At 38.0% G+C, this 25,035-nt stretch overlaps 1 protein-coding gene across 1 annotated transcript; it reads right to left on the bottom strand.

The window, feature by feature from the left end:
* Nucleotides 1–15,137: 15,137 nt before the first annotated feature.
* Nucleotides 15,138–17,771, bottom strand: LOC131222844 (1-aminocyclopropane-1-carboxylate synthase 7-like). The gene is made up of 3 exons (XM_058218057.1): nt 16,694–17,771; nt 16,314–16,442; nt 15,138–16,193 (listed from the first exon to the last, which is right to left on the bottom strand). The coding sequence occupies exons 1-3, from the start codon at nt 16,868–16,870 to the stop codon at nt 15,159–15,161; spliced, it is 1,341 nt and encodes a 446-aa protein (XP_058074040.1). The 5' UTR covers nt 16,871–17,771; the 3' UTR covers nt 15,138–15,158.
* Between the last annotated feature and the right edge of the window lie 7,264 nt (nt 17,772–25,035).

Here is a 25,035-nt window from a genome sequence, read left to right as displayed (position 1 = left end):
CCTTTTATCCAGCGGTTTTTATGAAGTAATACAAACTTAACGTACTGACTTACACCTGCTCGTACGGACAGCGAACTTGAGGACGAAAATATCCCTGTTTTTTAAGTAAGCCGGTCTATGCTACGGATTTGGCAGCCCTTTATAGCTACGGATTAGCTATAGGTACCATAGCCGATTTGCTAGCTGACCTTGACAGTGGCACAAAACATTGAATCGGGGTCGACCGTGTGTCAGTGGGACAGTGACCCGGGGTCGACCAGGTCAGTGGGATGTGACTTTTCAAGGCAAAATCAGATGGTTGGTATCATCTTCTCAATGTAATTTTTGAGTTATTCTCCATAATCAAGGATCCATGCACCACTCGTGTTTTTTTTGTTTTTTTTTTTTGATAAGCCGTTTTCTTTGATTTTGGAATGAGAAAACTAGTTTGGCTCCATGTCTCTAAATTCAAATTGATCATATAATCCTAACCATCTAATTGATGGACATCAAATGGAGGGTTATAGTAAAATAGCCAGTGGTCTAAAATCCGACTATTAATATCACCATCTCAATACGATATTTGGGTTATGCTTCATCAGCAATTGTACATGCATTATGTAGCTATCAAATTCCTATATTGGTTGTCTCATTTTGGAGTGGTTATACTGAAAAATCTATATCCCTGATAACCCATGAGTACATAAGCAATATTGACATGTACTTGGTGATTAAGGTGTATGATTGCAACATTTTGTATTGAATGCATTTGTACAAGCACCTTTTACCCGGATAAAATGATGGTCCGTCTCGAGGTGTTTTGTCCTTGTCCTACAACTAAGATATGGATGCAAGTTGATGATCCATCTCAATGTGTTTTGTCCTTTCTCTATACATGAGAGATATTGATGCAAACAGTCACATCTTTATTAAACATATCAGATTGGTTAATGGCCCGTCCTGCAACCTTAACGATTAAGAATAATTTGCTCAAGAAAACTCAGTTTAACTGTATGTTTTAAAGTCGTTGTGATATCTTAAATATTTTATTGTAATTTGAGGAGCATGCATGAACTAACTAACCACTCTATTTATCTAACCGAGGAATTGCTTATTGGTTGGTGGTGAGATAAGAATCTTTTCATTTCTTACCAAACAATTCCGAGCAAAAATTCTTCAATTTTCGAATATAAACAGTATATCTAGACCATTGTTTATAGTTTATTGGTACGTTCTTGAGTCATCATTCCTATTGGATTATCATAGACAACCCATATGCTAAATGATATCAAAAATGGAGTTTCTACAAAAATCGAAAGAGAATTTAACTACTTTCGTAGAAAATCTTGGGTTCTACAATTTTCTATTTTGCAATAAAAGTATTTTGAGATCATACTTTTAAAATACAAATTCGTCTCAAACCCTGTCGAGTTGAGTCAACTAAAACAAAAACTCAGACAAGTTTCTTGAAAACTCACACTAGTTAAATTAAGCAAGGCAAACATGACATTGAGCGGGGAAAATATGAAATTCAGCGGGACAAACATGAAATTCAGCGGGGTAAACTGAAATTTGAGCGGGGTAAGCATGAAATTCAGCATAGCGAACATGAAATTGAGCGGGGCGAACATGAAATTCAATGGGGAAAACTGGAAATTGAGCGGGGCAAACTAGAAATTAAATGGGGCAAACTAGAAATTCAATAGGGCAAATTGGAATTTGAGTGGGGTAAACTAAAAATTGAGCAGGGCAGACATGAAATTCAACGGGGCAAATATGAAATTCAGCAGGGCAAGCATGGAATTGAACGGGGCAAACATGAAATTGAGCAGGAAAGCATGAAATTGAGCGGGGCAAACATGAAATTTAGTGGGGCAAACATGAAATTCAGTAGGGAAAATATGAAATTGAGCAGGGCAAACTAGAAATTGAACGAGGGAAACATGAAATTGAACAGAGCAAATTGAAATTTGAGCAGGGGAATTTCACGTATCCCTGGCTAATATGAAAAATGGCAAATATACAATGTATATTCAACAATGTATATAACATGAAATGGTACATGAGTAGGACAACAATGTATAATGTATATTCAACAATGAAATTAATATAATGTATATAATACAACATCTCTGCAAAATTCCTCACATGCCCTTGACAAATATCATCTACAGACTAGAGACAAGCAATCGTAAGCTATTGACTTCCTCCAGTCGGCGGTGAATTTTTGCATATCTGTTCCCACCAAGGTGAGACTGCTACACAAAATGTCGATGAATTTCATTACGAATATGCCGCAATCATAACCATCAACTCTGACGGTCCACTTCTTCCCTTCAAGCGCAGTACTGTCTCCAGTGGCATGGAAGAGAATGTGGAGTGCATTAGTCATATTCTTCATCTTCTGCTTGTACTTTATTAATGGATTTGTTCTTAAACTATCTACAATAACGATTTCTCTTTCTCTAGGATAGATGACTAGCAAAAATCAATGTGAATTTTTATGATTTATGGGCGCATATAGTCCATGATTCAAAAGATAATATATTAGTCAAAACATGATAGAACACATAACCGTCAGAGATTATGTTCTGTGATAAGTGCATTACCTGTTCATAACACCAAATCACTTTTTTATATGATTTATCTCGCTGCTTGGCAATTGCATAGGCCGTGGTTAGCTCGTCTATTAGCAAGGCCCATTCTGACGCCGTTTTGGAGGCCCTGTATGCGATCAAAACTGGCAAACACACCTCAAGGCTTTGCTGTTACAAACATAATCAAATATCAATATATGTAACAAAAAAAAGGAAAATAAATTAAGGATTGCCGAATTAAACAATTACCGTAAAGAACGTGGGATAGAACTTGCAATCCTGAGGATATGCAAGTGACAGGTCGGACTGCCTTTTCTCAAGGAAATCGATGTATTTGTCGATAACCTAATCAATAGGATAGTACGAATTAGTCATAGATTAATATAACAATTAATTATATGTTAATCAATGCATATAGAGAATAAATTAGTAATGATTATCTTCCTATCAACCCATGCATCCTTCATCCATATCGTACTGAACCATTTCTCCGCTGCCATGTCCTTATTTGCTTCATACCAGTCCTCTGCCTCTTTCACTTCCTGTGCGGACAGTATCCTTAATGGATCTATCTGCAGATGAAATGGTATTGGAGAAGTAGCAAAAGTTGTTACTTGCTCGGGTTCACGAACCTCCCCGGGGGTTGTATTGAATGCAGACAAGGACAAGTACGGAGAAACCTTGTAACATAATGGCTTTAGTACTCTTTTAGTTCTCCATTGATAAACAGGATGAGAAGTGGGATCCCTCAAAATGTTTAGTTTTTACTTAGTAATTCTTCATTCACAACCTATTGACAATAGAACCATTTAATAGTAGTCTATTTTTTCTCATGATTATCTAGGTCCAAAGTATTGTCAAGACCACGGCCATTTTGTCAGCATAGACCATCTTTAGTAGTCTCTTCTACTTATTTTTTCTTTTGCCAATTGAAAACAATGTAGCATTTTATGAATTAAAATAAGCTTCATATGAAATCGAGATAAAAATTGAGCGAGTAAATACCGAAAATTTTGAGAGACAAACTATTAAAATAGCGAGACAAACTTGAATTTGAGCGTGGTAAACTGCAAATTGAGCGGAGCAGGGCAAACATGAAATTCAACAAGGCAAACATGAAATTCAGCAGGAAAATCTTGAAATTGAGCGGGGCAAACATGAAATTGAGTGGGCCAAATTGAAAATTGAGCAGGGTAAGCATGAAATTGAGCGGGGCAAACATGAATTTCAGTGGGGCAAACATGACATTGAGCGGGGCAAACATGAAATTCAGCTGGCCAAACTTGAAATTGAGCGGGGCAAACATAAAATTGAGTGAGGCAAACATGAAATTGAGTGGGGCAAACATGAAATTCAGCAGGAAAAACATAAAATTGAGCGCGGCAAACATGAAATTGAGTGGGCCAAACTGGAAATTAAATAGGGCAAGCATGAAATTGAGCGGGATAAACATGAAATTCAGCGGGTCAAACATGAAATTCAGCGGGTCAAACATGGCAGGGCAAACATGAAATTCAGTGGGGAAAACATGAATTTCAGCGGGCCAAACACGAATTCTTAATGTCAACAGGGATCTTACAACTCAAGGCTTAAAAGGTTATATAAGCAATCACATAAGTCTTCGTACAAACTTGGTAAGCTTGTAAGTATCCTTATGGAAGCTATTTTGTTAGGGATTTACAAGCTACCTGTAAGTATCTATAGGTAAGTCTGTAAGCTATTTTGGTAAGCTTGTAAGTATTCTTATAGAAACCTTTAAGTATCCATACGGATCTTACATTCATGTTGCTAGCTATTTTGTTAGGAATTTACAAGCTACCTATTTCATTACGAATTTACAAACATGACATCTGCTTTAGTTTATCGTCTCTTTACTGTGTACCAAGCAAAGGGGCAAACTAGAAAATGATTGATTGCTGATTATATGGTTGAAATAGCTATTTTAGAGTTGAAGATATCTACTACTCCTATGCCATCTATCACTTGCAACTGCAACTGCAGCTATGGCATCATTTCGGGACTTGATTAAGTTAAAATCAAACAAATGCTAGGTCGAGGAAGGGTAGATAAAAAGTAGGATTGATCCAAGGTTAGAAGGACCCAATCTACATCTTAAATTCCAAACATGAAATTGAGCGGGGCAAATATGAAATTGAGCGGGCCAAACATGAAATTGAGCAGTATAAACATGAAATTCAACGGGGCAAACATGAAATTGAGCGATGTAAACTGGAAATTCAGCAGGTAAACTAGAATTTTAGCGGGGCAAAAATGAAATTCAGCGGTGCAAATATGAAATTGAGCGGGGTAAAGTGGAAATTGAGCGGGGCAAACATGAAATTCTACGGGGCAAAGTGGAAATTGAACGGGCTACACTAGAAATTCAGCGAGGCGAATATGAAATTCAGCGGAGCGAATTAGAAATTGAGCGGGGTAAACATGAAATTGAGCGGGGCAAACTAAAAATTAAGCAGGACAAACTGAAAATTGAGCGGGGCAAACTAGAATTTGAGCAGGGCAAACTGAAAATTGAGCAGAGTAAACTAAAAATTAAGCGGGGCAAATTGGATATTCAGCAGGGCAAACTAGAAATTCAGCAGGGCAAATATGAAATTAAGCGGAGCAAACATGAAATTCAGCGAGGCAAACTAGAAAATCAGTGGGGCAAACTAGAAAATTAGCAGGGTAAACTTAAATTTTAGTGGGGCAAACATGAAATTCGGCGAGGCAAACTAGAAATTGAGCGAGAGGAACTAGAAATTGAGCGGGAGAAACTAGAAAATCAGTGGGGCAAATAAGAAATTTAGCGTGACAAACTGAAAATTGAGCGGGGCCCACATTGAATGTATGTAGTATATCCACGCCATCCATCCGTTTTTCCATCTAATTTAAGGGGTTGAGCCCCAAATTGAGGCATATCAAAAGATCAAGTGGATCATACCACAGGAAATAGTGGGGATAATGATTTCCACCGTTGAAACCATAGTAGGCCCAACAGTGATGTTTGTTTGTTATCAAACCTGTTCATAAGATTATATAGACATGGATTAATAGAAAATACAATTATAAGCTCGATTCAAAACTTCTGTGGCCCCTAAGAAATTTTCAACAGTAGAAGTTCAATTTAAAATCTTCATGTGGTGTGGTCCATTTGAACATGGGATATGTTTAGATTTTTAGGCTTAAGCCATGAAATTATTTGTTAAAGATAAAAGGTGTGTTTGGATGGTATAAATCATCTATTCCTTGAATTTATGTCAATGGATTCTTGAGAAATTTAAAATTTTCTTATCACTAGAGTTCTAATTCAGGGTGTGTTTGGTTGCACCAAATATCCTGATATTTCATGATTAATCAGCCTAATTTGGTGCAAGATATCATGAAATTTCATCATCTTTAGTATACTCATGTCCACCACAAAACTCAAAAATTGGCAAATTGCACCACCTCAATGCATCCATTTTTTGCCACCAAAAGCATGAAATTCAGCGGGGCAAACATGAAATTGAACGGCGCAAATATGAAATTGAGCAGGGCAAGCATGAAATTCAACAGGGCAAACATGAAATTGAGTGAGGCAAACTGAAATTTGAGCAGGGCAAGCATGAAATTGAACGGGGCAAACTGAAATTTGAGCAGGGCAAGCATGAAATTGAGTGGGGCAAACATGAAATTGAGCGGGGCAAACTGAAATTTGAGCAGGGCAAGCATGAAATTGAGTGGGGAAACATGAAATTGAGCAGGGCAAACTGAAATTTGAGCAGGGCAAGCATGAAATTCAGTGGGCAAACATGAAATCAAGTGGAGCAAACTGAAATTTGAGCGGGGCAAGCATGAAATTGAGCGGGGCAAATATGAAATTAAGCGGGGCAAACATGAAATTGAGCGGGGCAAACTGAAATTTGAGCGGGGCAAACTAGAAAATTAGCGGGGCAAACTTAACAGATAATTTCATGGCTTGAGCTCAAAAATCTAAACGTATCCAATTTTCAAATGGACCACACCACATGAAAATTCTGAATTGAACTTATATTGTTGACCATTTCTTAGGGATCACAGAAGTTTTGGATCAAGCTTATAATTGTGTTTTCTATTAATCCATGTTTGTATGATCTTATGAACAGGTTTGATAACAAGCAAACATCACTGTTGGGCCTGCTATGGTTTCAACGGTGGAAATCATTATCCCCACTGTTTCCCGTAATATGATCCACTTGATCTTTTGATATTCTTCAATTTGGGGCTCAACCCTTTAAATTAGATGGAAAAACGGATGGATGGCATGGATATACTACATATATTCAATGTGGGCCCAACTGAGTTTAAAATATACCTGTGGTGCGTGCTTTCTTCATTAGACTGACCATTTTCAGAAGAAGACAAAATGCTGATAAGGAAGGGGGACCCAAAAAATGGGGTTTTTATCTTTCTTATTGGAAATAGAGTGAGGAAAGGGGGTGAAAGAAACAACAGTGAAAGCAGCAGTGGAAAGGGCAGTAAAAGCAACACACTAAGATAGGAAAGGTATTTTCGTCCTGAAATTGAGCGGGGCAAACTTGAAATTGAGTGGGGTAAGCATGAAATTAAGCGGGGCAAACTGAAAATTGAGCGGGGCAAGCATGAAATTCAGCGGGGCAAACATGAAATTGAGTGGGGCAAACTTGAATTTTAACGGAAAAATATGAAATTGAGCGAGGCAACCATGAAATTGAGCAGGGCAAGCATAAAATTGAGAGGGTTAAACTTCAAATTGAGCGGGGCAAGCATGAAATTTAGTAGGGTAAACATGAAATTAAGCAGGACAAACATGAAATTTAGCAGTGCAAACTGAAAATTGAGGGGGGCAAACTGCAAATTTGAGTGGGGCAAGCATGAAATTCAACGGAGAAAAAATGAAATTGAGCGGGGCAAACTTGAATTTCAGTAGGAAAAACATGAAATTGAGCGGGGCAAACATCACAGTTTGGCTTAGTATAATTTGGATGGTGTAAAGCATTATCCCCACTGTTTCTCATGGTATGATCCACTTGATCTTTTCATATGCTTCAATTTGGGGCTCAACCCCTTAAATTAGATGGAAAAACGGATGCACTATATACATTCAAGGTGGGCCCAACTGAGTTTAGATGGAAAAACGGATGCAATACATACATTTGGGGTTCAACCCCTTCAATTAGGTGGAAATCATTATCCCCACTGTTTCCCGTGGATATACTACATGTATTCAAGGTGGGCCCAATTGAGTTTACTCAGTACGGTAGGAGCGTATTGAGTAACTCAGTACGCAATCCAATTTCGCTTGCTATGCCCCAGAATCATGTTCATCCAACAACAATATATTAAAATATACTTGTGGTGCGTCCTTTCTTCACTGGACCGACCATTTTGAGAAGATAACAAAATGCTGATGTATGGAGATGATGCAAAACAATGCTAATAAGGAAGGGGCCCACAAAAAATGGGTTTTTTTTGTCTTTCTCAGGGGAAACGGAGTGAGGAAAGGAAATGGATTGAAAGTGAAACAGTGAAAGCAACGGGTTGGAAGATGAGGGGTATTTTTGTTCGAAAAATGCGTAGCCATACGTTGAAGTCCAAGTTGGTATGTTAAGTTTGTATTGTTCCATAAAAACCACTGGATAAAAGGTGGGGTCCACAGTCATAAATTTCTCATTCTTCTACTAGCGAGCAACTGATAATTTGTCTAACTGATTATAGAAAACATCACTTTAACGGTATCTTCCTAAAAAATAGAAACTTTTGTAAGGAATCTCGTGGCGCATTTTCTATCGTTGACGTGGCCACTTGTAAAAGAATCCGTCCCATCCATCTGGTGGGCCATCCTTTGATGGTCATGGCCCAAACATCATACTACATTTTACGTGCTTGCACTGGACCACTCTTAAGGCTAGCTGGACTGAAATGTGATGTAGAGTAGGTGGTGGACAGTTTCATGGCCAAGATAGATGAGAAAAGGCCCAGTTGATGACAGAAGTGATCCGGACCGTTAGACCTTAAATTGGGCGTATCTCACAATTTGGAATGAGTCATAGGACGTGAAATATATGATTTTGGCATAGAACAAGCTACTTTAGCCACCCAACCCTACTATGCTTTGTTGCGTAAATTAGATTTGTGAAATACCATCAGATCGATGGTCATTTTTCTATTTTAATTCTATTTTTACTATAAATAATAAATTTTAGTTTGATTATAAGTCTTCATCCGTAGGGCTTTACAAGTTGCACCCAATGCGAAAAGTGCACTATTTATAAGTCTCTAATTTTAAGAGTTTTAGTTGTAATATGATTATGAAATTTCTCTTAGCAGGGTTGTGAATTCATTTATTTCATTTTTCAGGCTTTTTCCTACGTGGACATGAGAAGTTCAGAAAAGTCCCTGTTTGAGGAGTCTTTATTTCAAGTTCAGATGAGTTTCTCTGGATTCAGAGTAGTTATTCTCGAGGAAAACGGTGATCGAGCTCATCACGTCATCACTGTGTCACAACATGTGTTATCCCTTGAATCAGAAGAAGTGACGTTTGGCGTCCGATCCGGTTTACATTCCTAAACGTGTGGATTTCTCGCACACGTGTCAACCTGGTAGGGGCCATGATTGACTTGCTCTGGCCCAAAAGTTGGTCCGGTCCCCTCAATTGGTGGGCTACACATGATACATGTCAGTTGGGTGTAGCCTTGAGATCCGATCGGGAGCAATTTGAACCATTGATTGATTGGACTGGGTCAGGTGCGGTCACCACCATTGAACAGCATTTTACCGTTGAGGGACGTTTGAATTCAAATGATGCAGTGGCAAAGTTGTAAATATAGATAAAACTCCAGGGTGAGGACTTAATGTCCATTCGGTCAGGACTATCAATGATTACTCGGACCCACGGTTACCCGATGGACCCGACTTGATTTATGGAGGGTGGTGGATCAATTTCTCCTCAGACCTGTTTACAGATCAGTTGGTATTGGTTCTGCCACTTTAGAACCAATTAAATATCGGGTCTTGTCAAGTCCGGGTCGGGTCCACCATCTTGGACCCAGTTAATTAAAATCGGTCTTGTAGGTAATTTGATTCACGTAACTACTAAAAATCTACACGACCGCACGTAGGAGAGCAGGGCCCATGTGTTAAAGTGGCACACATGAGTGTAATCTGATCCACCATTTAAGCGGGACTTATCATGTAAGTGCCCTTTATCTTATTAGGATTTAATCCGTACTTGAATAAATCAAACCTAGATGTGAGAGGATCTGGACCAAGCAAGACCTGAACCCAATTAGCCCTGGTCTAACATCTTTATTGACCCAATGAAATTGACCCGTTGACAACAACATCAAGAATTATTCAGTTTGACTGAACAGGCTCTTTCAATACACAAAAATCATCCACTTGTTTAATTAGGTTGAGTTGGTAGGGAAAGATAGCTTGCTTAGGAAGCAAATTGCTTTGTGACAGGTCACTGGGGATATCCCTTGTGACCCATTTGCCAGGATTTGTTGGACCATCCACCACCGTCAATGATGTTCTTTATATGGGCCTCATTTCTGATAGTTGCACCTTGCCTATTCATGGATATTCGTTAAGTTGTTTATTAGCATCATAAAGTTCAATGTGGATTGAATTTTGTCGTGTTGGAATTTAATTGGATGACATGCTACTATTAGAAAAGTGCAGCTTCGGTGGACCTTTAGATTCACTGAGGTGAGTTAATCACTTACCATAGATTCTACTGATATCCATGTGCCTGGCATCCACATAGTTCTTATATTCATTTTAGGGCATGATCCCAAAGATGAAGTAGATTGATCAAATTCTAGGTAGACTACATCGTAGGAAATAATGGTGCTTGAATACTCACTATTATAACTTCTTGAGAGTCATTAGAATATTTATTTGCCATTCAACTCATTAATAATGTTACAAAGATCCAGATGAAAGTACCATACAAATATTAACTTGATCCAAAACTTCTGTATTACAGTAAGTTTTTAAAGGTCAATCACCAGTATTTCCTATAATGCGGTTTACACGAAATTTGGATCTACTTCATTTTTTTATATCATGTCCCAAAATGAGTTGGACAGAGTGGATGTAAGGCATATATATATCATGAAGGCTCCACATTTAGGGATTCGCAGAAGCTATACCCATGTTGTGTAATAATGGAGAAGTTGCCCAATCACTATCATGGCTCTAATATCTAACAATAACATGCATGCTGTCCAACCAAATCTCTCTAGTGCAACACTCGATCCGCATACAATAAAGTTGTGGAATGATTAAAGCCATCTCTCTAATTTCGTAGTTTGTATGAACCGTCCAACTAGTGGATCTCGTTATGCATGACCTCTGTTCGTAAAATTGTACTTATCAGACCATCACAACCGTCAATCTTCTTCATTTTCTAGAATTTAAGGAGCTAATTTTCTTCACTGCAGTTGTTATGAAGGCCACTGTTTAAATGGCTAGGATCATCTAATCTATTTGTATCTCAAACCAAGTGCCACGTGTACTGCAGTTAGATAGATCTGTCAGTTTGGTTCTTTCCTATCATCTTCCGGTAAGGTTGTTGGGCAGCACCGACGCATAATGTCAAATAACACTTGCTGCCATCAGTGAGTACGACTTGGGAAGATATGGACGGTTCTGATCTATGGAAGTTGTTTGCTTTGAATGTGACTTTTACTATGCCCACACGCATGCAGAGCCCTATGCGTGTACACGCAAGAAAACGTGTATGGCCAGTTATGCAAGATCCGATCTTTGCATCCGTGCAAGACACCGTTTAGATCTTATGGAAAAACATCAGGCCCATCACCCTTCATGCAGGCTACATTTTATAAAATAAATGGACGGTTAGAAGTAATTGTTCTAGTCATTGTTTATTCTGTAAAATGTGGCCCACTTGAGAGTGTGAAATAACCTGATTTTTTATCCGGAAGATCAGATCAATGCAGCACGTTTGATGAAATGTGTGACGTGGTGGAACGTGTTGCTTGCAAATGGATGGGCAGCAAACCTCCACATGAGGCTTGCTCAATACATACTTAGTGATCTATTTTTTATCTCGGCTGAAGCGGTTGGATCTAGATCATTTCAATGATCCAAACCGTTCATACGATGGGCCTCACTGTTTATGAAGAACCATTAAAAAAAAAAAAACAATCAGAGTAAATATACCGCAATCATTTTATCATTTTACTCATTTGCTATGAAATCTTCTTTAACGGTTGGATCAAGACCATTTAGATCCAAACCGTTCATACAATGGGCATCAACGTTTATGAACAAATATAAAAGATTATCAGAGTAGAATTTTATATGGACCACGCCACAGGAAACAGTCTTGATTGAATCCCCACCATTAAAAACTTCATGGATTCTACCATAAAGTTTATTTTCCATCCAATCTGTTAATAAGAACACAAAGACCTAGATGAAGAGTCCAAAAAATTATCATCTTATCCAAAACTTTTGCGGCCCAGAAAAAGTTTTTAATGGTCAATTACCACTGTTTCCTGTACTATGGTCAATCTAAGACTTGGATCTGCTTCTTTTTTTGGATCCTGCACAAAAATTAGCTTTCAATACGGATGGACGGAGTAGATCATGTAGTCAAATACATCAAAGTGGATCTCAGTTTGAGGGGTCCAACCCACCTCCTTGGATCCGAGAATCACCGAAACTGCGCCCCACAGCGAAAGTTCATGGAAGGAGCTCAGAGCTGAGTTGACTTGGACCGAAAAAGGACAAAAGGAATTAAAAAGAGCTGTTAGAAATCGTCAACTCCAGACGCGTTAAAAGTCTCATCGGAAACGCTGACCACACACGCTTTGATCTTCCCATCATATTTTCTTTTATGACCAAAGTACTCCCAAACAAACATCAACTCGTGCCAGACTCGCGAGTCGACTCACCGACTTTTCCAAACTTCCTTTGTAAGTTCTTGATTTGTGCCCTGCCCATGCACAGACGCAGGCACAGATTCTAAGATAGAGAATGCAAGATCTGGGCTTTCCGTCTGGTTGTAAATGATGTTCAGATCTTAAGCATCCAAATTCACACAGTACAACTGCTTGGGTGGCCCACAACATATGACAGTAAAAGAATTTATTCCAGCCATCTATTTGTTTTGCTATGCTGTGGCACAGCTTATGTCTGAAATGGCCTAATTTTTAGGCAAAAATATATAAATAGAGTAGCCCACTTGATGGAAAGCCCAGATCTAATGATTGTGAAAGAATTTGCCACGTGCAATGTACAGGGTTAGCAAACGCTATTATGATTATTAAATATATACTAAATCTGTATATTTACAACAAAGGTCTTAAGTACAACCAGTTGGACCACGCTTTACATTAAACTCAGTAGATAACTGTTAACCTGTTAAGTACTTATGACATCCAATCCTCCTAATAGGTTGGCCTTCCCATCAAGATCACCTAGTACAAAAATCAGCCCTATTCATTCATTAAGTGAGCTACACTATAGCAAATAATGTATAAGCACTGATAAATGCGGTCCCCTTTTTATTATTATTATATATATACACACCCATACCACATGCACTCGGAGGACCACATGGGAACTTGATCCCATGATCTCAGTGTTAAAACATTGCCTAGCTACCCTTAAGCTATGGAGCTAGACCCAGTGTGATCTACCTAATGAGTGGATAGGGCTAATTTTTGTATAAAGTGCTCCTCATGGTGGGCCAATCTATTAAATGGGGTGATATGGCAAGCACTTAATAAATTAGAAATTACTCATTAGGTAGATTATAATCTATTGCTCCAAATAGTTTTTTTTTTTTTTTTTTCATAACACACATCCACACCCCACCCACGCTACATGGGCACTCGATTCCTCTTCTCAGTGTTAAAACGAAGTCTGTATACCACCAACAAGCCATCGAGATGGACCCTGGATTAACCAGTTGGATTTGAGACCTTATAATATATTTCTTGAGCTTTTCTAATGATCTGAATGGAAGCCCTACCCAACCACATCTATCGGCATAAAAGTTGGGCTATTTCACAGCTCAAGTGGGCTACAGCATTCGAAAACAAGGGACTACAGAAGATTTATTTTGACATCAGCTTAATTTGTACATTGTTGTCCACATGAGCAATGAAACTGCATGATTTCTATGCAGAGGTCCCAAGCATTAGTTCCAGCTAGATGAAAAGCTCACATCTAGTACACCTCTTCCATGTTGGCGTGTGTGGCTGTGTTTGGATGGGCTGGACTCCACACGATTATGGAGTTAGCAAACCTGAATAGTTCACATATCATAATCTATAAAATACTAATTCTGTTTTTTAAATTATAAAGATGGACATATTTTTGAAATACATTATTGGTAGATTAACAAACGGTGTGATTCTTAGTATATACTTAGAAGAATATAGTAACTGATTTAAGTATATCTTAATTTGGCTGAATTAGCAAGGATTGTCCTGACGTGTTATTTCAAGTTCACGGTGACATTTGTAATTAATGCAACAAACCGATTAGTTTATTTCGAGTTCATGATGACATTTGTAATGCATTAATAAACTGATTCATGGACGTCACATTGTGGACCATTCAACTCTGCATTATTTACGGGTCATGTGTTATGAGACTGAGTTGACTCATGTGAGTTTTCAGCTGAGTGACTGAGTTTTAACCATATTACAGGTGCTTTCAAGTTCTAAGGGTGCATTACAAAAGGAGGATTTATATAATTTTCAAACTTGAGGATATTTCATTTTGTAAAAGGGGGGTCCATAATTTCTTGATCCAGACCCTTTAGGCCAGTTTGGACCCACTGCCAAAGGACCATGAGCTAAAGATCTCCTCAATTGTGGCATCTGGACCTTTCAACATGTCCTGCAAATAGACGGTTAAGAAGAGAATGAACCATACTCTACAGAAAAAAGAAAAAAAGAAAAAACCTGAGATTGGAGATCTTTGGGGCACAGTCCATCCATGGTGGGTCATATCACACAAAAAAGTTTCAATAGTTGAAAGATGGGGCACACCCACATACAAAGGCCTTTACAAATGCCAAAGGAAGGGGGCATTTCTGCAATTCTACATAAATCTTGGGGTCATATAGTAGCAATCTATTCCAAAAAGCACCTACCTTCCAAAATCTGGCATGTTGCCCAAGCTGGGAAGCCAAGATTTGTCATTTTTAATGAAATAAAATAATGTGGGTGGTCCACCATTCTGTTACAAGTAATACTGACAAAAAAAAAAAAAGGAAAAAGAAAAAGAAAAGAAAAGAAAAGAAAAACCATCACCAACAATCCAATCATAACCAAGGCAGCTTCCATGAAGCTAGCTAAATAAATAAAGAAAAATATTTTCCGTGTTGGTATCCGAGATTCTAAAATCCCACTGATTTACAGTATTTAGAAAAAAACCCATTTCACCAAATGGGTGATGGAAAAAAAAAAAAAAAACCTACGAGAAGATAGATTTCTCTTACAAAGAGAAAAAAAGAAAAAGAAAAAGAAATACTGAGAAGATAAGACTTCTCTTACAGAGAAAAAAGAAGAAGAAGAAGAAGAAGAAGAAGAAAAACTACTGAGAAGATAGATTTCTCTTTTTGTTTCTCTTGTCCATGAAATCTTGTATTCTTTTCTGTGCAATCCCAAGTGTCTCCTGGCTCATGTTAGCGAAACAGACCCTAAACCAACCAGGCTCAGAACAGTGGCATGAAGAGCCTGGAGATATGTTCAGCTTCACTTCATGCAGCATTGAATTCCACAGCTTTAGCTCTCCTTCTCTTGTGGGGGTTTCTAACAAAGGGCTCAAATTCATCCAGCAAAAAAGCCCAGCATTCCCTTTCAAGCACTCAATCCCAGCATTCCTCAAACCTTCAATGGTGGATGCATATCTCTTCCTCAGCCTCTCTCTATTAGTTTCAATATACTTTTTTGTGAACTCAACATCTGAGAGCATTGAAGCCAAGAGATACTGTGTTTGGGAAGATACTAAGCTGAAGCTAGACATCCTTCTTGCAGTTGTCACAACCTTATTGTTATATGAATATATAGTCCCAACCCTAAATCCAGGGAGCCCAAGATCTTTAGAGAGGCTATAAACAATATGAACTCTCTCTGAATCTTTGTAGTCCCGGGCAGCGAGTATCTCCGCCACACTCGTGAACTCGGCTGATGAGAAGACCGAGCCCGAGTAGATTTCATCTGATATCAGATGGATGTCTTTTCTCGAAACAAAATTGAGAATCTCTTCGAGTACTGAATGCTCAATCGCTGCGCCTAATGGGTTCGACGGGTTTGTAATCAGAAGTCCTCTGATCTTTATGTTCATGGACTTGGCTTTGGCATAAGCATTTTCCAAGGCTTCAGGAGTGATTTGGAAATTGTTCTTGCTGTTGCAATGGACAGGGACGATCTTGACACCAGTTCTCCAGCGTAGATCTCTATCAAAACCTGGGTAGTATGGAGTTGGAACAAGCAAAGCTTCCCCAGGGTCAGCTAATATGAAGGTTAATAGCTCGTTTGCTGCAGTTGCACCGGCAGTTAGAACGATCCTATCAGGATCAAATTTCGCTCTTCCTCCTCTTATTTGCTCCATGAAACTTGCCATTGCCTGTAAAAATACAATGATTACAGAATATTGTTAGGATTGTATTTCATTGCAAATCCAAGAAAGAGAAAAATATAAGAAGATTTCATTGTCTTTCTTAAAAGAACATGAAAAGAAACAAACCTGTCTAAATGCTTTGAGTCCATGGTAATCTTGAAACAAGGCATTGTCTCTAAAGGTAGAGAGGCCACTCCCCCAACCAGAAGCTTCTGGATGCTTTTCCAAATACTCTTCTAGTAAATCAAATGAAACCTGCTCAAACACAAAAACACATTATCAAAATCTAAGTTCCAAAACCATAGCTGTTTCTATTATCTTTAGTAAGTGATATCTACACACTTGTGATTGATTTGCTCGCGCCTAATTTTCCATTTCTTGGGATTGAAATCGTACAAAATCCTATCATTAATTCAATTGCAAATTGGAAAATGGGTGTGTGGAAATCAATCAGTAGTGTGTAAATGTTCTTGGTTTTTCAACTCTTATCTATTTCTTTCTCATACTTGATTTTCAGCCAATCCCATCTGTATAACTCCTGAAGGGTTCTTCAAAGCATCATAAGGGTCTTCATCATAAGCCTTCCATCCAGCAAAGTAAGGAGAGTCTTCTCCATGTGTATCAGAATCTGCAATCCCAGACAGCTCAACAACACTAGATTTCTCAACAATCTCTACAGCCATTTCTTCCTTTCTCTCACAACAGAAAGACCAACTGCACAAAAGCAGCAGTTTCTCTTGAAAGATGAGATGAGAAGAAAATAAAAAATAGCTGAAGAGAGCTGCTGAAGCAAAGAACCTCTACAAAGCCCCAATATTTATAAGATGATCCAATCTCAAAAGATACCAATGATTGGGTCTTGGGTCTATGGTGTAAGCAGACTCCTTTACAAAAAAAAAAAAGGAGTTTTTATCTCCAGAGACAGCTGTTATACTTTTGTCATTCATTAATGGCTTTCTTTTCTTTATCCCAATCTCTATAAAATCTATATCTAATATGGTGGTTGATGAGAGGTGCTTTTATTTGGATTTTGTTCCCTTTCTTTATTAGATTCAACATCTATGTTTGGCTACCGCCCTTCGCTTTTTTTTTTCTTTTTTTTTTACTCGTTATTTTTTCACTCCTCCATTTCCTCTATGTTGATGGGTGTGTTTTCACATGTAGAGTAGAGAAATTATATAATCCTTTGGCTGAGGATATAGATAGCTAGTGTTGTTGGGTCTTGAGTTTATTGTAGCATCCAGGCCATTAGATTGATTGACCCTACTTCTGATGGACCATGCCGGTCAATCATACGCTTTGACCTCCGTCTTGTGGAATGGATGATTAAAATAGCATAGAAACTGTCCACATTCAAAAGAGAAAATGCTAAAGTTTGGATGGCTAGGATCCTTGGCTCTAGAAGATTTTGGGGACTTTGTCCAACCGGTTTGGATCGATTGTCTTGATCACGGGTGGGACCCACTTGTAGAAAAAGGGTGCCTAAGTATACTATACCCATCATTGGGTGGAGGATCATTTAAAGAAATCCTTTCAAAGAAAAGGTCCCATACACCTCAACCTATGACAGATCAAACCCATGATTAATCAAAGTCTAAAATTCTTCTGGAAGCCTAAATCAAAGCAACTTGCATCTATGGAATATTCAGAGGAGTGAAAAGACCAGTGCAGTTAAAACTTCTGTGAAAATACAAAAGCATCTGCTTACACATTGCTGTGGTTTTGATTGGCTAAAATAGCTTGAGACATAAGAGAAGCTTGGGTGAAGATATGGTGGTCCACGCGTGTAGCAATTCTAACCAACAGGATCTCTTATTCCTTTAGGGCTTTCAAGGGCTCTATTAAAATCTAACAACCCTTTTCCTCTTTTGGCCAATATATTTAATGGTCTTTTTTTTAATGACAAATCAAAGTAATCAAGCTAATGACCACCCACATGACCTTCCTTTTTTATTTTAGTGTCATGGTTTCAAAATCATCCCATACAATACAACTCAATAGATTTCATGAGTATTATTGAAAAATGAATTTTTCTGAATTTCAATTTTAGAGGTCATGTTTGTATAATAAGTGAAAATCTAACATATATGAGACAATATTTTTCAAGGAACGTGCCAAGGAAATGAATTAAGGAATTTTGTCTTTTCCATTATTTTTGCTATCCAAATGTATAAATGTCGTCAAGAAATTAAAGAGTGTTTTATTTTGTTTTATTCTGCCACAATTCAAATGGATCTTTAGTTCAAAATGAAACAAGCCACAACATTGATATGAGACCGGAATGGAGCTGGAACGAATTCATTTAGACTAGCTTTGGTTGCCATCACGTTGCACTATTAAAACCACAATTGAAGTCCACGTTTGGTGCTCTACAGTATAAGAAAAAGGGAATTTTACAACAAAATTTCTTGGAAGGTCGGTCAGATTTGTTAAATAATGTCTCCATCAATCGAAATTACTGACCCATGTTTATTGAGGAGAGAAATTACCTAAACACTAATTTTTCTTTTAAGTGGTGAATCGAGAATTATGAGGCCTACAAGGTATATACCTGACATGTAACCCTTCCAACAGACTTATGATTACCAGAAGGTCCAAAACTTGGGCAAATCGAATGATAAGATGGGAATTATAAAACATTTAAATTCATGTGTAATGTTGGATTTGTACATTGGAAAACCAATGTGAACCTCTATCTACTGATCATGTGAATGTGATGAGGTTAATTTATGTTACAGGTCATGATGATCAAATGTCTTTGATGGACAAGTACTAGTCCCTTAACTAACTAATGTTAAACACATATGAGTATGAAATCATGTAGAGGATTGGTTCCACAAGATGTCCTTGGAACCTTAGATTGGACACATGGTGGTTGACCATGGAGAGTTGTGGTCCATGGATCTTAATACACTAATATATCATGATTGGCATAAGTGCTTGGGACACAACTATGGGTATTACATTATGAGGTGTATGGGCATTTTGTTTGGGTAGATTTACTTAGGTTAGGATGGATAGCCTATACTTCCCTTACTCATATAGGAGTGTACATGTATCAAGGATATAGGATCCATGGTTAGACCTTTGGACATTTACATTAGTACGTAGGATCAAGATGAAATCAATAGTTTGGAGTTCAATTAGTGTGGGATATGATTAGTTGGTGACCAAGACTTGATATTCATGAAAGATTATTAATTCGTAGATGTGAGGAAATGCAAAGGTCATATGTACGAATGGTTAGCTATAATTCTTCTTACAAGATATATGTAGGGGTTATTAAAAGTAAATATAGCATAGCCGGGTACTTCTATCAGGTGTTGTTGATTCTTGCATGAACCAACAATGGATCCATTAGGTTTACCCAGGAATACATATAATTTAATTGCGTTAGTACTCTTCAAACATTTTTATTAATAAACCCAACATTAAAATGTTTTTAACAAGTTTTTAAAGGTTGAACTTTTCAACTATTGATGTTTATGTTTTAACCATTAAAATGTTTTCGATCATACTTTATGATGATTTGATGGCATAGTATCTAATGGTCCATCATTTGACCAATATAAAATATAGATATTTAGTAGATGCCCATGACAAGGAAAGAGTTAGATCATAACTGGGGACGTAGATGAAGTATTTAGGGGACTTCCTTCACAGTGGCATCATATGTAGATATGTCCTTCAAACTATAAAGAGATAAAAAAGGTGCGCATGGAAATGTGGGGCTGAAAACTTCTCCTTTGTCTACATTTACACAAACATATACAGAATGATCCTATAAAACTAGTTTGCACCATATCATGGTGAAAATGAATTGTATTGGGAATGTGGGAATTCAAAAAAATTATCATGACCAATTCTCTTTTCATGGACTGTCACAGTGAAGTCACATGGATAGGATGATCTTAACCATCGAAAAGGGGACCTTTCCTTCAAAACCGTCCACATTCTATGACACATTTATTAGGATTATCTGATGGAAGTGATTATTGAGGTGCATGTGCAATTGTGGTTGGATTTATAGGATGGACCACCTAACTTGTTGATTGTAATGACTGACCCTTCCAAACGATTGAATGGTTGATTAGAATCAACTGATAACTTTAATTTTTTCCTGGGCTGCGATGAATAGTGCGTTGGACCAAGTGGACGGTTAGGTTCAATTGTTAAGACTAAACTCATGTGCATCACAAACTTGTGCACCATTGTACAATGGAAACTAATTGCATGGATCATTGCCCTCTCTCTCTCTCTCTCTCTCTCTCTATATATATATATATATATATTAGAATTTACTAACAAAGATTTGGGAGAGAGAGAGAGAATATATGGCATGTTGATGCGTCAATCAGGATTGTCTATCTAGCGGCCCTCATTATGGATGGCCTATGTTTCTAATACCATACTTATCAAAAGATTGTGCCGATCGCTTTTTTCAGCTTCCCACACTTAATTTTGACTGTTAACACTTTTTTTTTTCACTGCCATGATGGCTAGGATCTTTCCATCCATGTTTATGTTGATCCATTTTCTATCCATAGTGGGCCCATTACATGGACTATGTTTTCTGGCGTAGGTTTCTCCAAATTGATTTAGGGAATAGATAATTGTAGAGAAGAAGAAAGAACATGAAAAACTAAAATAAAAAAGGGGGAGAGATGCTTGTATGGATTAGTAATATATGGGCGGCTGAAGATGATACAAGGCCATGTGCCCAAGAGAAAGAAGAATGGGGATTGCCTTTAAGAGGTTTGTATCATAGAAAAATGGAAAAGAACAATAAGTGATATTTCATTAGGATTCTCTAACCTAAAACATGGGGGACAAATATCAAACCATGGTATTCACCAGACAAGAAGATTTTATTCTTTTGAACGGTGGGATGTGGACCATCCATCTATTTCTACTGTCGCCTTTTCCTTCCCACCTTCGGACTTTTTCCATGGGACCCTAAAATCCAACAATAAACGTTTGCGTTCTGTAGGTTAAGCCTGACTTATAACATGATGTGTGGCCCACCATGATGTGTGAATGACATCCAATTCGTCCATCATGCGCCCCTGTTCATGTTCTCCTTGGCGCCACAAAATTCAGATGGACCCAAAACTTAGGTGGGCCTCCATTTAAAATCATGCCTAAAACGTCTACCATCGTGTGATGTGGCCCACCTGAGTTATGGAAATGCTGGGATTTTGGGTTTTCCGTTCATCCTGTGGGTTGTATCTTCTGAATGGATTTGATGGCATATATAAAACATGGTGGTTTCCACGAACAATATGGAAGTTTTTAATGGTGTGTGTCCCCATCCTAACTTTTTCTTGTATTGTGGCCCAGTTGAATTTTGGATCAGTCTGACTTTTGGGTAACAATGAGAACCTGAGAGGTTACACATGATGGACGGATTGGATGCATTCACACATTATGGTGGCCCCACGCATCACGTTGTAGGTTAAGTGGACCTACAAAGCTATGTAGTAGATTCGCCCTCACTTTTACATGATACATCGGGACGGTAGCCGTTGGATCTACGGTATGTTTGGTGGTTCAAACTATTGATCTGATGAGATACACAGCTGATGGTGGCTGCTTTGGAGAATTTCAAGATTGGAAAATCCTACGCTTTTGATGAATGGCCCATGAAGGAGATGATCCATATTCAAAGGAAATTCATTAATGACCAGAGGACTGGGCTATCGATTGTGAGTTTTTTTTTTTTTTTTTTTAACATGGCGTCTCTAATCCATGGTGAGGCCTATTGGATAAACGGTTTGGATCATTAAAACATGTCCCATGTCTAATGGTCGAGGTCTGGACCGATCCTGTAACAACACATCCAGATGTACTGTAGAAAACCTCAATATGATGTAGCAGCTAAAAGGACCAAAATTCATCAATTTTGAAGCACGAAGAGATTTAAATAAAACCCACATGATCCTCGAGGGAATGGATTACAGAGTGTAGCGGTCGTGGGCCCGGGCAGATGTATGTCCTGCTGAGGCACATGATTTTGCTTGTATGGGGCCACAATTGTGTGATCTGGACCGTTGATCGTATGAGCGGCACTTTGGTTGATGGAAATCCTGAAAATCTGTCTGATCAGATGATCACAGCACCTTCATTCTTCGGCCTATTTTCTATTGACCATGGACCGTTGATGTATTTGCCTCTCAATATGTTCATTTGATGGTGACTGACACGTATAGAATGTCTGATCCAGAAAAAAGGTGGGCCCCACTATGATGAATGCGTCCAATGAAAATCAGGCAGATCCGCCCGTCCACCTGGACACAATGTCATGAAAATCAATGGACAGTCAATGGTATGACTCAATGTACTAGACTAGCCCATCCGATGAGTGGATTGGCCTGACTTTCGTACCAGGTGATCATCATGGAATGGTCCACCTTTACACGGATCGGATATTAACGGGAAATAAACGGCTGTACGTGAATGGTCTCAAATTATATAAAGAGGGAGACTTTCTAGTGTATTATTCCACCAACGTACCCAATCGCATAGATAGCTTTTTAAGCCATTCGCTTGAGAAGGGCCCACCACCTTCAACCTATAATTATTAACTATTTCCAACTGCTAGACTCCCATGCTAGTTAACCACCATTTAGAAAATAGGAATGACTCTTCCTTTTGGCATTTGTCACTCATGCACGGCTATCCAGACCATCCAACTTGTGGGTCACATTTGCCACTCATCCTCTTATAAAGCACATTGATAAGAATAAAATAAAAAATAAAAATCCTAGCCATCCACTGATGGATATGAAATGATGGTTAATGGTAAAATAGTGAGTGGTCCAAATTTGAAGAGCAAAATCATTTGGTTACTGTTATCTTTACGCTGTCAATAGTTCTACCTAATTGATTTGGATGGTCTAGATAACGGAGAAACTACGCCATGTATACTTTTTAAGAGTCACCATCATTTTTAAAATGGTGTTCAACTAACATGGTAGTCAAACCCATGTCCCAATTATAATCGACATTGATTTATGTTTTTATAAATCTTGTTTAATTTATATAAAACAATAGGCATTCGTCAGCCTACCCCTGTTTTGTCAACCTACTCAAATTGTAAGAAGGGAAATAAAAAATCATCAAATAAAACAGTGGTGACTCATCGTTGTGGCACGTGGAAGTGATGTAGAGCTATCCGGACCATCCAAATTCTCGGTCACATAGTGGATGGAGCAGATCTCTAAAATCACAGTTATCAAGAAATCCTAACCATCTGATTGACGGCTATAAAATGTACGGTGAAAAGTAAAACAGTTAGTCAAACGAGACATAACAGATTGTCGATATTATTGGTTTGGTGAAATATCTTCGTTATACTTCATCCACAGTTGGGGCAGCGATATAGACGGTCTGGATTGCCGTAAAACTATGCCATGTGGACAGTTGAAGACTCACAATGCAAAGCTAAAACAAGAGTGTCGCCCTTCTTATAAAATTAGAAGAGAGTGGGTGGATTCCATGTGAGGCGAATCATGCAACTTATCTACGCCTGATGACATGTGAAACCAAGTTAGCCTCGAAAATGAAAGACATGAGGAGAAATGCTATGGCTACTTATCTTCCTTCTACCTACTCTCGGGCGTGTAGGATTTCTAATCATTGGAATCCTACTGTACATTTTGATTGAATGAGATCAGACCGTTCATCAGATGGGCCCCACATCATAAGTCTCTTGGCCCAAAAAGCTGGCCCCTCAAGTCAATGGGAACGCCACACGAGTAAGAAAAAAAATAGTGCATTTAAGGTTATTGAACTGTGATCTACATTCAACATATAGATGTGGCCCACCTAATGAATGATCCGGATCTCACAAGATTGGCATGTGTAGAACAGCTCTATTGCCGCCCACACCCATATAAAGGTGCACATGGATAGTCTTGAGTAACCACACATGCCACACAAACTCAAATGTCACAATCCACTTTGTTATATTAATTTAGAAACAAAAGAAAGTCTTTCCTAAAAAAGAGCTCATCTCATGTCATGCATGCATAAAGTCCAAAATGTCTGCTGGATGAGTTACCTCATGAAACCCTAATTGCCCAAAAGTTTTCTTCTAAAAATTAAGTGGGCCATAACAAAGTAGGAGACAATTCCCGCCCATCATTTTCTTAGGCCCACCTGAGTTGCAAATTAGTATAATTTTTTGCCTAACCCTTTATTTAATTGTATGGCCTAAATTGCATATACACATGACGTGGGACGAGTTCCCCATGAAAACTAATTTTAGGAGAAATTTTTTATTAGGATCTATTAGGGTTTTTTTAAAAAAAAATTTTAATTCCAGAGTAAAGTAATATAAGTGATCAGTTATTATTATTATTTTCTAATATTTATTTAAACAAGTATTAGTGCATACATTAAGGATCAAATGTATATATGATAGGAGAGATAAATATAGATATTTATAATCATTACAATTTTTAAGTCATACATTATTTTGTAACTAAAACAAATAACAAAGCATGTCATCACTATGTTGTAGATGACATCATGACTAGACAAGTAAAGCAAATTATAACTATTGTCATTTCTTTCATTTATTAAAATAATTGAAAAAAACTATCAAACTTCTAGAAATAAATCCATCAACATAAAATAACTACAATAAATCTTGAGCCAAACTAAGTTCATTGGATGATTTTCACCATATCCATACATTTGAATGATTTTTCAATGGCTTAAATTCAAATAGGTTAAGGATCACCCTTTCAGCATGATTATTGGACCATACATCATTCAAAATAAGGCCGACAGGCTGAACGGTTGCTATCATCTGACTGAGTCATATGCTGGCCGCCCTAGACTG

This window comes from Magnolia sinica, chromosome 13, assembly GCF_029962835.1.
Source record: "Magnolia sinica isolate HGM2019 chromosome 13, MsV1, whole genome shotgun sequence".
Classification (NCBI taxonomy): domain Eukaryota; kingdom Viridiplantae; phylum Streptophyta; class Magnoliopsida; order Magnoliales; family Magnoliaceae; genus Magnolia; species Magnolia sinica.
Note: the sequence above shows the minus strand (reverse complement) of the source record. Positions and strands in the feature narration are given on the sequence as shown.

Coding starts and splice junctions, on each gene's coding strand:
- LOC131222844 (XM_058218057.1), bottom strand. CDS start 16,870: ATGGCTGTAGAGATTGTTGAGAAATCTAGTGTTGTTGAGCTGTCTGGG. Junction 16,443..16,693: donor TGGGATTGGCTGAAAATCAA/GTATGAGAAAGA, acceptor GTGTTTGAGCAG/GTTTCATTTGATTTACTAGA. Junction 16,194..16,313: donor GACTCAAAGCATTTAGACAG/GTTTGTTTCTTT, acceptor GTATTTTTACAG/GCAATGGCAAGTTTCATGGA.